The sequence below is a fragment of the Mesoplodon densirostris genome, chromosome 18, assembly GCF_025265405.1.
Source record: "Mesoplodon densirostris isolate mMesDen1 chromosome 18, mMesDen1 primary haplotype, whole genome shotgun sequence".
Classification (NCBI taxonomy): domain Eukaryota; kingdom Metazoa; phylum Chordata; class Mammalia; order Artiodactyla; family Ziphiidae; genus Mesoplodon; species Mesoplodon densirostris.
In genome coordinates, this window is record NC_082678.1 from 40646849 (window position 1) to 40664775 (window position 17927).

General features: G+C 43.0%; 1 protein-coding gene across 2 annotated transcripts in view; it reads right to left on the reverse strand.

Moving 5' to 3' along the window:
• Positions 1 to 17927, reverse strand: part of DNAH9 (dynein axonemal heavy chain 9) — a 314223-nt gene that overhangs the window by 216937 nt on the left and 79359 nt on the right. For both annotated transcript variants that reach the window (XM_060082642.1, XM_060082641.1), the window contains exons 20-26: positions 16646 to 17516; positions 14032 to 14162; positions 13597 to 13723; positions 5937 to 6089; positions 4653 to 4778; positions 2157 to 2396; positions 1643 to 1803 (exon numbers count right to left, since the gene is read on the reverse strand). In XM_060082642.1, coding sequence (XP_059938625.1) covers positions 1643 to 1803; positions 2157 to 2396; positions 4653 to 4778; positions 5937 to 6089; positions 13597 to 13723; positions 14032 to 14162; positions 16646 to 17516 — 1809 coding nt within the window. The remainder of the gene's footprint in view (positions 1 to 1642; positions 1804 to 2156; positions 2397 to 4652; positions 4779 to 5936; positions 6090 to 13596; positions 13724 to 14031; positions 14163 to 16645; positions 17517 to 17927) is intronic.

Consider the following 17927-nt stretch of genomic DNA (forward strand, 5'->3'; position numbering starts at 1 on the left):
GTATGGGAAGCTGGGCACACTACTCCGAATCTCAGAGGTCATTTCCCTGCCTCTACACAAGGAGTATTTCGTGAATGCCTATTATTTGCTGGACACGGTGCTGGGTCCTGGGGCAGAGCAGCGAGCAAATCAAAGTCAATGTTTTCGTGGAACACACAGTCACAGTGAGAGACAGACGTTAACCAGGTTGCTCAAATATATAATGGCTCCATTATTCTGTTCCGAGCGATATAAATTACCAAACTATTAGCTCCAAGACCAAGGCAGGCAGAAAAACTCACTGCCAAAGAGAACACTCTTCCCAAAGCCCTTCCTGTTTAGGACAGGTGTGCTGCTGAGAATCATCATAAAGACAAAGAGCACATGAGAGGGTCCCCTGTGAATGAAGCTTGAGGTGGGAAAACTTTTCCCTGAACCCACAGTGAATGAGCCCCTCCAACTGATCATGACCCAGGAAAGCCTGGGTAAAAGCCCGAGATGCCCAAAGCCCCAGAGGTGCTGCAGCCTTTACTGTTCCAGCTGCAGAGGGACCTGCATCCCTCTGAACCTACGCTGTCTGCCTTTCATCCTTAGCTGGGGCAGCGAGCAGGGTGGTGCCCAGCTAGAGCACAGGACAGCGTAGCGGCTGCTGCTGCTTCTTTGGGAGTCAAGGCCCAGGCGGAGTCCTGTGTGCATCCCTCCTCTGAACCGACCTCCCCTTCCTGATTCTGTCATTCTTACAATAATCAAGTACCCTTCATTCATCGATGGATAATAATTCAACATCTACTACCTAGTAGTAGATCTACTACTGGTGATAATAGCAACAAACAAGACAGACAAAGGTCCCTGAGAGCAAAAAAGTTTACATTCCAAAGGGGACTGCCGCCAATAAGCAAGAAGGCAAGTTCATTTCCGAATGTGGGAAACGTTAGGAAGAGGATAAACGGAGGATCCACAGGGTTACTGCTGTGTGTGTGGTGTATGTTTGTAAATGTTTTTCTACATATGTCATATTTCCCTCAGTAGAAGTGGAGTTTAACTTTTAGTCACCTTTGTATTCCCAGTGACTAGTTCAGGGTCTGGCATGGATTCATTTGTAATGAATATGAATGACAGAGAGTATGGTAAAAGAAACTGTAAGTTCCTGAATGGTAGGGACCTTGCTCTCATCTTTGTATTCCCAAAGTGAGAGGTGCTAAATAAATGTGCCAGTTGATTGATAAGAAAATAGTCATAGGAATTATTTACTGAGCACTTATTACATCCTGAACTCCTTAACAAGCATTCCTGTTTTTTATCCTTACAAAATTCACTTGAAGTGGGAGTTACTACTTCCATTTCATGGATGAATAAACCAAGAATCATGTCAAGGTTTTCATGGTCAAACAGCTGGTATGTGTCACAGCTGGAATGAGAATCCAAGTGTGTAGGACTGCCTAGTCATTCCTCAAAAAGTCATGGCTCATCGATTTGCTCTGAGATTTACTCTGATACGGGCTCTGCCATACACCCTTTCAGTTTTATTTTACCTCTGTTGTGTTACGTCTGGCCCTCCCCCTGCAGCTCTGTAGACAAATAGCAAGTGACACTGGGTGGTCATTGGATGGTGTGAGCCAAACAGCAGGAGGGTTCTCTGTCAGTGGCTGACTCCAGTGCTCACCTGTCTGTCAAAGGCGTGATCACCAGGCGAGGTGTATTTCCCAGGTACTCATAGGAGTATAGAAACTGGGCATCACAGATGTTGGCAAAGCAGTGTTTGGCCTCGTCATCCCAGCGATGCCGCAGCTGGGACAGCCAGAGGAAAGCCTGGGCATTGTCCACCTAGAGAGAGCATGGCAGAGGAGGTGGGTGAATCACAGGGTGCAATAGGTAGCAGGCAGCCTCGTGGCCACAGGATTCACAGGGCTCTGGATGACCTGGGTGTTGGGTGTTGCGTACCGGTCAGGAGAGCAGCATGCTGCCCACCACAGCACAGGAAGCCTGAGCTGCTCAGATGACGCTGTTTTGCTGGGGTTTTAAAGGTACGAGCAGCCACCGTGATCCTCTCCCAGTTCCCTGGCTGGTGCAGAGTTTGGAGCCCCTGTGTTTTAGCCATATGTGAGCTTCTCCCTAACCTCAATATCCACGGTGTAGGTGCCCAGAAAGAGGGACACTCCTGTGAGTCTGGAACTCACCTTCTGAGCAATCATCTTGGCCACCACATCCCGGGCATGGACATCGATGGTGCATATGGTCATGATCTTCTGCCGGTCCCCCGTGGACAGCCGGCCGATCAGCATGGTGATGAGAGTTTTGAGCTGGGCCACTTGTTTCTTGTAATAGTCCTTCATGGCATTCTCGTAGCCTTCCTCCAGCCTGGCAAACACCATGCCCACCTCTGTGGTCCACCAGATCTGAGTGCAGGTCAGGGCCACCTGTGGCACCAAGAGTCACTTAGTAAAGCCGTTACCAGGACTGTCTCCCGAACCAGCCCAGTCCCCACACAGCACGGGCTGAGAATGTCATTGTGTGCGGGATGCACACCCCTTCCCTCCCTCTTCCACCAGCACCGTCTCATTGAGCATATGCCTCTAAGGCCTTGGAGGTGTGAAGTGGGCACAACACAAGTGGGGAAAGTGCTTTCTGCTCCTGAAAAACATGTCATTTGGTTGAGAACAACCAAAGGCTCATGCTGGTCAATGTCAGTGGCTTTTAGAAATTGGTACACTGATCTTTCTGCTTTTGCTTCTCAGGTCACAGCATCTTTCCTCTGCTTGGGAGGATAACAAAGTGTTGATTGAACATCTCAACGATACTCAGTCTTTGCTCTGTTCTTCCGGAACCCCTCACAGTTGGAGTATTCTAGTTTAGTGAGCCATTGCTGATCATGTGTGGCATATTTCTTCTTGCCTGTAATACTTTCACTACAGTTTTTTGAATCTCTTTAAAACTATAACTTTGAAAGGCCTAACTCTTGAAGGTCAGGGCGAATTCCACTGAAATTCAACATGGTCAATATGATTTGTAGTCTTCAGAAATTCAAAATAAATAAATGAAAAAAAGCGATTTAAATGCACATTTCTTTGCTGAGAAACTTAATAAGGAAAACGCATAATTTTGATTATCCATGGTGGAGATGTGGTACCACTTGGTTCGGGAGACACTGCTCTAGATGATGTCTGTCACAATAGCAGGAGGCAACACATTTTCCTGCCACAAAATGATGATTCAGGTAAACAAGGAATCCTGGTGGGAATTATTCCCTTTGTGAAGTAGAGAATCCTGTTGTAGTAACAAGTACCATTCCTTAATTTATTAGTTTTTGCCTTTGAATTTAGACATATTGGTTTTTGTTAAAGAAGTTCCTCCTGCAGTGTGATCTTGTTGGGATGGTTTGAACGTGATGTGCCAATTATACTGTTAAAACAATACCTTTTCCTTCTGCAGCACTGGCTTATTTCTCTTCTCTGTCTACACTCGCTGTCAACATTTTCCCACCTTTTTCTCACTTCTCAACCTCCTGCAGTGTGGTCTCTTCTCTACCACTCCACTGAAATGGCCTCACCAAGTCCATGGACGTACATTAGCCTCTTTATTTTGCTTGATCTCTTAGATGTGTGTGGTGTAACTGACCTCTTACCTGCTATCAACACTCCCTCTTTTGGTTTCCATGACTACCATTCCTTGGTGTTCCTTCCATCAGAAAAGGTTGTTTCTCATTCTGCTCTACTGGCTTCTCCTTGCCTACACAGCCTTTGAATGATGCTCAAGGGTTTGTTCTGCACCCTCATCTCAGTCTGCATACTTTCCAGGGCAATCTTATCTACTCCTCGGGCTTCAGTTACCACCAAATATCTGTAACCCCAAATAAACCAAACCAACACTAGTACTAGCCATTAACAGGGGAGGGAGGAGTGGTGTATTGCAGCCAGAGTCATTAAAAATAGCCTCATTAACTCTCCTCTTTCTCTTGTTACCCTCCTGAGAGCCCGGTGAAGGATTCAGATACCCTGGAATGAGACGAGACTCCCAAGTGTGGTCCACGAGCGCTGTCCTCCAGTTTCCTCTCCAGACCCACCTGCCACCTCTTGCTCCCTCTTCCCCTAACTCCTGCTTCCACCACACTCAGGCCTCAAACACATTCCACTCTCCCTTGCTTCTGAGCCTTTGCCTGTACTCTTACCCACGCTTCATTGCTCTTTCCCTCCATCTTTCACATGTTTCAAACCTCAGCTTAGGCATCATATCCTCAGGAGGGTGATCCCCAGACCCCGCTAACCAGCTACAGGCTCCCAGAGGACCCTGAGCCTCCTTTATTGTCACACCAGGTCCCACTTGTAGGTGACTGACTTCCATGTCAGTCTGTAAGCCCCAGCAGGGCAGGGTTACATTGTCATGCCTCTGGCTGGTGTCTCCTGCGCTCGGCAAACAGCTTGGCACACACAAAGTGGGCTGGCTCAGTGAGCTGAACTGTCTACGTTTTCTCCCTACTGTAGCCAATGGAGTAAAAATGGACGACCCTTAATTCTCCAAGGTAGGGGTTGGATTGCGTCACGGCTGACAGTTCCCCTGGTCCCTCGTGCTGACCCCTTCTAGACCAGCCTCTGGCAGCCCCAGGAGGCTGACGGAGATCACTGAGGAAGAGAGCAAGCAGAGGATTGGGCCCACAGAGGTCCCGCCTTGGAGAATACCTGAGCTGGATAGTCAAAGAGCCACTGCTCCCTCGGCTTCTCTTCATAGGCAGTTATGCCTTCTGTCATCTCGTGCCTCACGGTGGCCTTCATGTGAGCAAGCACATGGTTCAGCCATATTTCTACCTGGAAGAAGAACTCGGGGTTAGATGCTGGGTTCCTAAGATGTGCTCAGTGATACACTTCACTCAGCCTGAGGGAGTGAAGAAAATGAGCCCAGGCACGATGGACAACCCCAAACAGCTGCCAGAAGGCACAGGGAGACAGTTCGTTTGTGTAATGCAGGACGGGGCTCAATTAACAAACAGGGGGATACGCCCACTGGAGCCCACTGGGCGGAGGAGTAGGTTCAGGGGATGTGGGGCTGCCACCCAGAGTTCTCATGAGGAAATCTTAATCTGGGTTGAGCTGGGTGTAAATAAGTCAGTGGATTCTCGTGACCTTGTCCACGCTGAGCATGAAGCCAAAGGCCAGGATTATATTTTCCAACTAAATGCTTTCTGGGTCTACAAAAAGAACAGCCAAGGTTTGAATCAAACCCCAAGGTCCCTTTCATAAAACTGAGAATGTGTGACTATTTTCAAGTACGAGAATTGCTTTCCAAGATACATGTGGATGAAGGTGGAACTCTGAAAAGATCTCTTCTCCAGGTGTTACTCTGGACTGGATTAGAACCCCAGGGACAATGCTTTGTTGGATCATTTAGGACAGTGACCAAAGTAGCGCTTATCCTGTAGCGGTGATGGTGAAAGATGGAAGGAGGTTTAAGGCAAGAATGGTCTCATGTTTTGTGTTTCTTGAATTGTACCCGGGAGATTTGGAGGTGGTAGTTTCTGGAGAAGGGCGGTGGTGGGCTCTCCACAGGGTAGAGCTGTGAGAGATGTACTGTACAGAGAAGTGATCGCTCAGGAATATGGTTGATTTCAAAGGGCATGCTCTCCCAGGGAAGGTGTCGGTGTCCTACACTCCCCCGTGGGGTGCTCCAGGGCTTCTCATGCTAAAGTCTCCTGGTGCTACTAATCATTTTAAAATCCTTCTCTCTTTGACTCAGGTAATTGTTTATGTGCATTTTATTCCTCTCTGCACAGGTCTTTGGTTAAGGAAGATATATAGATATTGACATGTGTCCTTCCCAGAGAGAGGAAAGCGGGCACTGGAAGCTGCTCCAACATTGGTTCAAGTCAAGGGAACTGGCAGTCCCAGGGCACAGACAGCAATTCCGGCCCAAGGTCACAAAGGTTGATACCTGAATGCAGACACTTGAGAGAGAAAGGCATACGTTACCTGCCCACTGCAGTCACAGGGCTCACTGAAGGCCACATACTCTTCTTCCTTGCTGTACATGCCAAGACTGATCTTGGTAGGTTTCTCACTGCCATCCAGCTGGAACTGCATCTTGGCCATATTGTCAAAGAGTTTGGAAAGGTGTCGTTGAACCTATGAAGGAAACCATGCCAACAGAGTGGAGAGCATGTCTGGGAAGTTACTTATTAGTATTGCTTAGAGGGCTACCATGTGACAACCATGTGACAACCACTAGAGTGTTGGGTCTCATCATTTTGAGACTCAGATTCTGTTCTCTAGCAGTGGTTCTCAAAGTGTGGTCCTCAGACCAGCAGCAACACTTGGGAAGAAATCCTTGGAAATGCAGATTCTCCAGCCCCAGCCAGACCTACGAGTCAGAGACTCTGGGGATGGGGTCTAGGAATCAGTATTTTAATAAGCCTTCTGGGTGATTCTGATGCACTTTCAAGTTGGAGAACCACTGTCTACAGCTCAAAATGCCAACAGTGTATCCATTAGGATACACACACACACACACACATATGTATTTATATACTTTACTTTTTTCTTGTTTATTGACATATAGTTGACCTACAATATTGTATCAGTTTCAGATGTACAACATAGTGATTCCATATGTTTATGGATAATGCACCATACAAAGTTATTTTAATATTACTGACTATATTCCCTGTGCTGCACATTATACCCCTGTGACTTATTTATTCTGTAACTGGTATTTTGTACCTCTTCATCCCCTTCATCTATTTCACCCATCCCCCTATGCCCTCCCTCCTCTGGCAACCACTAGTTTGTTCTTTGTATCTGTGAATCTGTTTTAGTTTGTTATATATTTGTTCATTTGTTTTGTTTTTTAGATTCCACATATAAATAAAAACAGATGAATGGATAAAGAAGATGTGGTAAAGATCTACAATGTAATATTACTCAGCCATAAAGAAGAATGAAATCTTGCCATTTGCAAGAACATGGATGGACCTGGAGAGTATAATGCCATGTGAGATAAGTCAGACAGACAAAGACAGGTACTTTAATATTTTAAAAAATTGTAACACAGTAGGCTTCTATTTTACATATGAGTCAGGTTTGTCACAAAGAAATGATATACCCAAGACTAGATGGCTAATTAGTGCCTAGAATCAAGGGCTAGAACCCCAAATTTTGGGTTCCTCATATACACTCACATAAACCACCCCAATGTCCCATTAATACAACTCCCAATCTTACCTTTCCATGGAAATCTTAGCTATTACTTTTGACCACTACTTACTGCATCTCTCTCCAGAAGCACATCAAAGGCATTCTCTTTAAAGGCTTAGCCCCTTCCATTTTGCCATCCTCAAAGCTTCTCTAACTCTAGAGAGTAAAAGCCATTGATGGGACTCTGTGGTAAACTGCACAAAGGTTTTGGCAAGGTGAGATTTCTGATGTGTGAACTGCTGATTTTCAACAATGAACTCTATACTGGAAATGAAGTGATGCATTACTCTCTTTTCACTGTTTCCAAGGAGGATTAAGAAAAGGATATATAAGATCAAGATCCATTCCATATGGGAACAGAGTCAAGGATGGACACTCGAATTAAATAAACAAATCAAGCCTAAAGTTTGGGAACTCCGGTCTGAAGGAGCAGCTGAGAGGCCTTTTCACGCGGCTCCCTATGAGCAAGTGAAACTAGACTAAGTGCAAAGGAATAAAGGGACATCAGAGAGTCCAGGAGTCTACGTGACCTGGTGGGACCCCTCGCCCAGGATCTCCCTTGCCTTGCTTATGCTTGACCATGTGGCTGACAGGGTCTTGGTGCTCCGGCCAGGTGGCAGGCCTGAGTCTCTGAGGTGGGAGAGCCGAGTTCAGGACACTGGCCCACCAGAGACCACCCAGCGCCACATAATATCAATTGGCGAGAGCTCTCCCAGAGATCTCCGTCTCAACGCTAAGACCCAGCTCACTCAACGACCAGCAAGCTCCAGTGCTGGACACCCCATGCCAAACAACTAGCAAGACAGGAACACAATCCCACCCATTAGCAGAGAGGCTGCCTATAATCATACTAAGTTCACAGACACTCCAAAACACACCACTGGACGCGGTCCTGCCCACCAGAAAGACAAGATCCAGCCTCATCCACCAGAACACAGGCACCAGTCCCCTCTACCAGAAATCCTACACAACCCATGGAACGAACCTTAGGCACACAACCCACGGAACCAAGCTTAGGCACTGGGGGCAGACACCAAAGACAACGGGAACTATGAACCTGCAGCCTGCAAAAGGAGCCCCTAAACACAGCAAGTTAAGCAAAATGAGAAGACAGAGAAATACACAGCAGATGAAGGAGCAAGATAAAAACCCACCAAACCAAACAAATGAAGAGGAAATAGGCAGTCTACCTAAAAAGAATTCAGAGTAATGATAGAAAACGTGATCCAAAATCTTGGAAATAGAATGGAGAAAATACAAGAAACGTTTAACAAAGACGTAGAAGAACTAAAGAGCAAACAAACAATGATGAACAACACAATAAATGAAATGAAAAGTTCTCTAGAAGGAATCAATAGCAGAATAACTGAGGCAGAAGAGCAGCTAAGTGACCTGGAAGATAAAATAGTAGAAATAACTACCACAGAGCAGAATAAAGAAAAAAGAATGAAAAGAATTGAGGACAGTCTCAGAGACCTCTGGGATAACATTAAACTCACCAACATTCGAATTATTGGGGTCCCAGAAGAAGAAGAGAAAAAGAAAGGGTCTGAGAAAATATTTGAAGAGATTATAGCTGAAAACCTCCTTAATATGGGAAAGGAAATAGTCAATCAAGTCCAGGAGGCCCAGAGAGTCCCATACAGGATAAATCCAAGGAAAAACACACCAAGACACATATTAATCAAACTATCAAAAATTAAATACAAAGAAAAAATATTAAAAACAGCAAGGGAAAAGCAACAAATAACATATAAGGGAATCCCCATAAGGTTAACAGCTGATCTTTCAGCAGGAACTCTGCAAGCCAGAAGGGAGCGGCAGGACATATTTAAAGTGATGAAAGGGAAAAACCTACAACCAAGATTACTCTACCCAGCAAGGATCTCATTCAGGCTCGACAGAGAAATGAAAAACTTTACAGGCAAGGAGAAGCTATGAGAATTCAGCACCACAAAACCAGCTTTACAACAAATGCTAAAGGAACTTCTCTAGGCAGGCAACACAAGAGAAGGAAAAGATCTACAATAACAAACCCAAAACAATTAAGAAAATGGTAATAGGAACATACATATCAATAATTATCTTAAATGTAAATGGATTAATGCTCCAACCAAAAGACACAGACTGGCTGAATGGATACAAAAACAAGACCTGTATATATGCTGTCTACAAGAGACCCACTTCAGATCTAGGGACACATACAGACTGAAAGTGAGGGGATGGAAAAAGATATTCCATTAAAATGGAAATCAAAAGAAAGGTGGAGTAGCAATTCTCACATCAGACACAATGACTTTAAAATAAAGACTTTTACAAGAGACAAAGAAGAACACTACATAATGATCAAGGGATCAATCCAAGAAGAAGATATAACAATAGTAAATATTTATACATCCAACATAGGAGCACCTCAATACATAAGGCAAATGCTAACAGCCATAAAAAGGGAAATCAACAGTAACACAATAATAGTAGGGGACTTTAACACCCCTCTTTCACCAATGGACAGATCATCCAAAATGAAAATAAATAAGGAAACACAAGCTTTAAATGATACATTAAACAAGATGGACTTAACTGACATTTATAGGACATCCCATTCCAAAACAACAGAATATACTTTCTTCTCAAGTGCTCATGGAATATTCTCCAGGATAGATCATATCTTGGGTCACAAATCAAGCCTTGGTAAATTTAAGAAAATTGAAATCGTATCAAGTATCTTTTCCGACCACAACGCTATGACACTGATAGCAATTACAGAAAAAAAAAAAACTGTAAAAACAAACACATGGAGGCTAAACAATACACTACTTAATAACGAAGTGATCACTGAAGAAATCAAAGAGGAAATTAAAAAATACCTAGAAACAAATGACAATGGAGACACGACGACCCAAAACCTATGGGATGCAGCAAAAGCAGTTCTAAGGGGGAAGTTTATAGCAATACAATCCCACCTTAAGAAACAGGAAACATCTCGAATAAACAACCTAACCTTGCACCTAAAGCAATTAGAGAAAGAAGAACAAAAACATCCCAAACTTAGCAGAAGGAAAGAAATCATAAAGATCAGATCAGAAATAAATGAAAAAGAAATGAAGGAAATGATAGCAAAGATTAATAAACCTAAAAGCTGGTTCTTTGAGAAGATAAAAAAAATTGATAAACCATTAGCCAGACTCATCAAGAAAACAAGGGAGAAGACTCAAATCAATAGAATTAGAAATGAAAAAGGAGAAGTAACAACTGACACTGCAGAAATACAAAGGATCATGAGAGATTACTACAAGCAACTATATACCAATAAAATGGACAACCTGGAAGAAATGGACAAATTCTTAAAAAGCACAACCCTCAGAGACTGAACCAGGAAGACATAGAAAATATAAACAGACCAATCACAAGCACTGAAATTGAAACTGTGATTAAAAATCTTCCAACAAACAAAAGCCCAGGACCAGATGGCTTCACAGGCGAATTCTATCAAACATTTAGAGAAGAGCTAACACCTTTCCTTCTCAAACTCTTCCAAAATATAGCAGAGGGAGGAGCACTCCCAAACTCATTCTACGAGGCCACCATCACCTTGATACCAAAACCAGACAAGGATGTCACAAAGAAAGAAAACTACAGGCCAATATCACTGATGAACATAGATGCAAAAATCCTCAACAAAATACTAGCAAACAGAATCCAACAGCACATTAAAAGCATCATACACCATGATCAAGTGGGGTTTATCCCAGGAATGCAAGGATTCTTCAATAAATGCAAATCAATCAATGTAATACACCATATTAACAAATTGAGGGATAAAAACCAAATGATCATCTCCATAGATGCAGAAGAAGCTTTTGACAAAATTCAACACCCATTTATGATAAAAATACTCCAGAAAGTAGGAATAGAGGGAACCTACCTCAACATAATAAAGGCCATATATGACAAATCCCCAGCCAACATCATTCTCAATGGTGAAAAACTGAAACCATTTCCTCTAAGATCAGGAACCAGACAAGGCTGTCCACTCTCACCACTATTATTCAACATAGTTTTGGAAGTTTTAGCCACAGCAATCAGAGAAGAAAAAGAAAGAAAAGGAATCCAAATCAGAAAAGAAGAAGTAAAATTGTCACTGTTTGCAGATGACATGATACTATATATAGAGAATCCTAAAGATGCTACCAGAAAACTACTGGAACTAATCAATGAATTTGGTAAAGTAGCATGATATAAAATTAATGCACAGAAATCTCTTTCACTCCTATACACTAATGATTAAATATCTGGAACAGAAGTTAAGAAAACACTCCCATTTACCATTGCAACAAAAAGAATAAAATACCTAGGAATAAACCTACCTAAGGAGACAAAAAACCTGTATGCAGAAAACTATAAGACACTGATGAAAGAAATTAAAATGATACAAACAGATGGAGAGAGAGACCATGTTCTTGGATTGGAAGAATCAGCATTGTGAAAATGAGTCTACTACCCAAAGCAATCTACAGATTCAATGCAATCCCTATCAAATTACCAATGGCGTTTTTCACAGAACTAGAACAAAAAATTTCACAATCTGTATGGAAATACAAAAGATCCCGAATACCCAAAGCAATCCTGAGAAAGAAAAATGGAGCTGGAGGAATCAGGCTCTCTGACTTCAGACTATACTACAAAGCTACAGTAATCAAGACAGTATGGTAGTGGCACAAAAACAGAAATATAGGTCAGTGGAACAGTATAGCAAGCCCAGAGATAAACCCACGCACATATGGTCAACTTATCTTTGATAAAGGAGGCAAGAATATACAATGAAGAAAAGACAGCCTCTTCAATAAGTGGTGCTGGGAAAACTGGACAGCTACATGTAAAAGAATCAAAGTAGAACACTCCCTAACACCATACACAAAAATAAACTCAAAATGGATTAAAGACCTAAATATAAGGCCAGACACTATAAAACTCTTAGAGGAAAACATAGGCAGAACACTCTATGATATACATCACAGCAAGATCCTTTTTGACCCACCTCCTAGAGAAAGGGAAATAAAAACAAAAGTAAACAAATGGGACCTAATGAAACTTAAAAGCTTTTGCACAGCTATGGAAACCATAAACAAGACGAAAAGACAACCTTCAGAATGGGAGAAACTATTTGCCAATGAAGCAACTGACAAAGGATTAATCTCCAAAATATACAAGCAGCTCATGCAGCTCAATACCAAAAAAACAACCCAATCCAAAAATGGGCAGAAGACCTAAATAGACATTTCTCCAAAAAAGATATACAGATTGCCAACAAAGACATGAAAGGATGCTCAACATCACTAATCATTAGAGAAATGCAAATCAAAATTAAAACGAGGTATCACCTCACACTGGTCAGAATGGTCATCATCAAAAAATCTACGAACAATAAATGCTGGAGAGGGTGTGGAGAAAAGGGGACCCTTTTGCTCTGTTGGTGGGAATGTAAATTGATACAGCCACCATGGAGAACAGTATGGAGGTTCCTTAAAAAACTAAAAATAGAACTACAATATGACCGAGCAATCCCACTACTGGGCGTATACCCTGAGAAAACCATAATTCAAAAAGAGTCATGTACCACAATGTTCACTGCAGCTCTATTTACAATAGCCAGGACATGGAAGCAATCTAAGTGTCCATCGGCAGATGAATGGATAAAGAAGATGTGGCACATATATACAATGGAATACTACTCAGTCATAAAAATTAACGAAACTGAGTTATTTGTAGTGAGGTGGATGAACCTAGAGTCTGTCATACAGAGTGAAGTAAGTCATAAAGAGAAAAACAAATATCGTATATTAACGCATATATGTGGAATCTAAAAAAAAAAAAGAAAAGGTTCTGAAGAACCTAGGGGCAGGACAGGAATAAAGACGCAGATGTAGAGAATGGACTTGAGTACACAGGGAGGGGGAATGGTAAGCTGGGATGAAGTGAGAGAGTGGCATAGGCATATATACACTACCAAATGTAAAATAGTTAGCTAGTGGGAAGCAGCTGCATAGCACAGGGAGATCAGCTCGGTGATTTGTGACCACCTAGAGGGGTGGGATAGGGAGGGTGGGAGGGGGACACAAGAGGGAGGGGATATGGGGATATTTGTATATGTATAGCTGATTCACTTGGTTATACAGCAGCAACTAACGCAACAATGTAAAGCAATTATACTCCAATAAAGCTGTTAAAAAAAAAAGCCACTGATGGGCTTGGGGGAGGGCATCCTGAGAAGCAGTAATGGTGGAAATGTAGAAACCTCTGAGGTTAGGGATGATGAGGATGGCAACACAGGTCTGAAATACATACACCACCTAAGGGGGCGTTAACGGGGAACCTGAAACTCTCCTGGTGGAGCATCTTGGTCCTTCTGAATGTTTCTACAGGCACTTCCCCAGCTTACCTGTTGCGGGGCTGTGCTGTTGGAAAGGATGTCTAACAGGTCAGAAGAGGAGAGAAAGTAAAACCTAGGGAAGGCGAGCCTTTTGGTGTCCAGGTACTCCGCCAGGGCCTTCTCACACAGGTACAGTCTGTGGGCACAAAGAATTTCCTAATTAGGTTTGCCTAGATCCATAGGCACATAGATGTTACCTAAATGCAAACAAGTGCGACCTATGGATTACACACAGAAATCATGTATGCATGGAACATGTATGGGTATTTGCAAACATCACAATAAACACCTCTAATAATACCCCATATTATCCGACCACACAGGCAAATTAAGGTACACAACCAGACATACTCTCTCACTCGGGCAGTTAAATAAGGTAAGGATCTCAGAGACAGAGTGGGGAAAGGAAACACATTACAAAAGGGGCTGCAAACCGACCATCACCTGCTCTGAATATCTTCCAACTTTTCATAAAGACCTGATTTGTTGGTGGCTTCCACTACGTTTGGAGTTTTGTGAGCATCATAAGCTAACTCTTTAAAGTCAATGTCGATGCCTTCAAATCGTTTAGAATCCTGCAAATAAAAATGTGGAAAAAAATTAACTACCACCCCCCTCAATTTCAAGATGCTACCTTCATGTACTAAGTCTGCTTTCGAAAACTGCTCCTAGTTGTCTAATACAGAGATTAGTCTCAAGGGAGGAAATGCCTTTAGTTTGAAACAGTGGTTTGCAAACATTTTGGTCTTGAAGTCCCTTTGTTTGTAAAAATTACTGAGGAGTGGAAAGAGCTTTTGTTTATGTAGGTAATATTATATCTATCAATGTATATTCTAAATTAGAAGCTAAAGTTGAGAAACTTTAAAAAATATTTAATCAATTCATTTAAAAAATAACAATAATAAGCCCATTATGTTAACATAATAACATATTTTATACAAAATAATTATATTCTCCAAAACAATATAACTTAGAGAAAAAGTGGCATCATTTCACGCTTTTTTTTTTTGTTTTGGCAAATATCTTTAATGTCTAACTTAGAAGATGGCCAGATTCTCTTCTCTGCTTCTGCATTCAGTCTGTTGTGATATCACATCATGTAGCCTCTGGAAAACTCCACTGTACGCTCATGGAAGAATGAGTTAAAAAGGCAAATACCATCAGCATTATTATAAAGATAATTTTGACCTTGAGGATCCCCTGGAAAGATCTCAGGGACCACCCCCAGGGGTCAGCAGACCACACTTTGAGAACTGTTGGCATAAAATACATAATTCCTGTCAGGGAGATGGTGGATCCAATGTTCTTTCTGGGTCCAAGCAAAAGTTTATATAACCAAAGTAAGTGTTTCCACAGCAAATGTGCTACTATGATGTCAAAGTTAATTAGATATTATCATTCCCCACAAATGCACACACCCTCACAGTGTTGTTGAAATGACTGAGACAATAATAAATGCGAAGCACTTTAGGCCAACACCCGGCACCTGATGAGAGCTTGTGTGGCTATTATTACATAACAACAATCATAATGGTATGTGCTGTGTGCGCTACTTTAACTTCTTGAAGTAGGGACTAGTATTAGTCCCAATTTACAGATGAGAAAACCAAGACACTGAGAGCTTAAGTAACTTCCCTAAGGTCCGGCAACTCAAACCCGGGCCACTGGCTCCAGTCTGCTGGGACCTCTGTGATCTGGGCCTCTCTCCCAAGAAGATTTAAAAACAAGAGGGTGAGGTGAAGTAAATTACGATTCCTCAGTGAGATACCTTATGCCAATTAAAAATGAAAAAGTATCAAGGTTATAGAAATATCGGAAATATCTGACATAAATGTTCAAATGAAAAGAGCCAAATAGAAAATTGTAATTACACTGAGAGAAGTTGTGTAAAAACATGTATATATGTGAAAAAAAGTTGGGAAATATTCATAATGAGTGAAAATATTTACTAGGTAGGGTGTAAGATGATGACTGATTTATTACATTTCAGAGTTGTCTTTGTTACCATATTGTTAATACAAAGAAAATAAATGTATTTATATGTTTTACACACAAACCTGAGAAGTTAATGATATGAATTCTTTATTATGTTGGATTGAAAGTTCTCAAATGTCTCCTTTAAAATGTGTACAAAAGTCTCCACCCACACCCCCTTCTCATTAAACCTGCCCTTCTTCAATCATTAGCATTGGAGATTAATAAAATCCGGCTTATTCAATTTTGCTTAATGACAATAGCTATAGCAGGATTATCTTCTGTTATTTTTCATTGCAAATGTACAATCTTTAATCTGCATTATTACACCAAATATGCATTTGTGGGATGAGCTGGAAAAATATATTTCGATGGAATGTGCTTTAACTCTGAAACAAGGTCTGGACAACATATGACATTTTGGAATCAAACTAATTTGTAAGCAGAGAACTCGCTGTGCTGCTGTGCTGAGGGACACAGAAGAAGTCTGGAAAATCTCTTTTTAAATGAATTAGAGTCCACTGGTGGGGGGAAGTACATTAATGCACATTAATTAGGACAAATTACAAGGGGCAAGCAACTACAGGAAAGGTAGTAATGAGAAGAATGCATATTCAGAGAAATTCCTCATTTAGTATTTAGCTGAAGACTGGTATTTAGCATGCTGGCACAGGCCCGAGTTTTACAGAACAGCTCGCTGCAGAGAAGGAACTTGAGTTTGCCTGGAAACGACACTCACTTCCAATCAATACCTGCATTGTAATTATGTGTGGAGCACCCCAAGAGCAGCTCATATTTTTGACCTCCTTTCTCCTGTACACTTTTTTTGGTTTTGTTTTTAAAACCAGTTTCTCCTTTCTTTTTCCTACACATTAGGAACAAACTCGCTGGCAAACATTTCACTTTCTCTCTTTTCCTCTGCCTGACTTTTGGTGGCTTGGAAGGTCAGTGTTTATTGGAGGTAGCCCTGGGTGAAGACAAGGCAGGGAGGCAAAGAAGGAAAGGTCTAGAGAATGCAGGAACTGGGGGATCGTTCCTTGACTCAGGGGTGGGACAGAGGGAGCAGGATTTCCACAGCAGGTACCTGGGGCAGCTGAGCCCGGATATCTTCAGATCCGATGAATATACTTTCTAGATGAGACCATGTGCGCTGCACGTCGAACCAGAGGGAGATGACGGCGTCAGCAGTGGACAGCTTCTTCTGCCAGCCCGACACTTCCTCCAGGAAGAAGGCAATGTACCTGGACAGCATCAGGTGCTGCAGCTGGACTTGGTTATCCTCCAGAACCTCGACGAGGTCCTCGTCGGACCGCAGCAGAGGCACGCAGGTCTGCGGGTGGGGCTCGTACTGGAATTCCATGCGGACCCAGGTGGTCTGCAGCTCCTTCAAGACCTTCTCCATGCCCATCTCTTTCACAGCTCTGTCTACAATGCCCCGGACCTCGTCCTCAAAGTGGTGGAGTTGAAGCTGTAGGAGGTGTGCCAGGGTGGTGCCCTCGTCCATGGTGAAGGTCACGCCCGTGGCCTGCATCAGCTGCCTCCAGTGCCGCTCCCGCATGGCCGGGTTCTGCAGTTCGGCCACAGCCCTCAGGGAGGTCAAGGTGTTCAAAATGGTGCTTTCCAGGCCTGTGAAGGCGTCCCAGGCCCTGACCTCCTTGTCGAGGTTCCGGATGTGCCTGGCAAACCATTTGCACTCCAAGTCCATGGCCTCCACGTTGATATCCATCCATGTGGTTGTCTCCCAGGCATGGATACTGGAGGTCACCATCCCAATTGTGTCCCAGAGCTCCTTCAGCTGGCACGCCTCCTTCCTGCACTGCCTCAGTTGCTTATAGTCAGGGATGGTGACCTCAAACAAGCTAGCAGACTCAGAAATGGAGGCCATGGTGGATTCCATCTGCTGGATCTCCATGTGCCTGGCATCCAGCATCTGATGAGGGTCAGTGCTATCAAACCTACAAAACACAATGTTTTCCCTTTATAAGTAGAGCACACAAGAGCCATCTCTAGAATCACCAGAGTAATGACAGCTCGAATCCTTAAATCCTTAGTATTTTAGCAAAGGGCAGGGACTTTCACCAAAGCCTGGGAAGAAAAGACATCCAGGGTAGGTTGGAGTGGGACGAACATAACCAGTTGGCGATTCAAGAGGAACACCATGTCTGGATCTGTTCTTCACATCTGAGAGGGTAATAAAAATACTCCCCACCTCCCCACCCAGGTGCAGTGTGAAATACCCCTTTGTTCAAGCCCCCTTTAGACTCTGCTTCCACTTGCTGACGTCCAGCCCACTTGACACAAAAGAGCATTGTCCTGTTACTGCAGAGGCTGTACAGGCAAAGCTCCCGCCAGGAGCTACTTGTGGT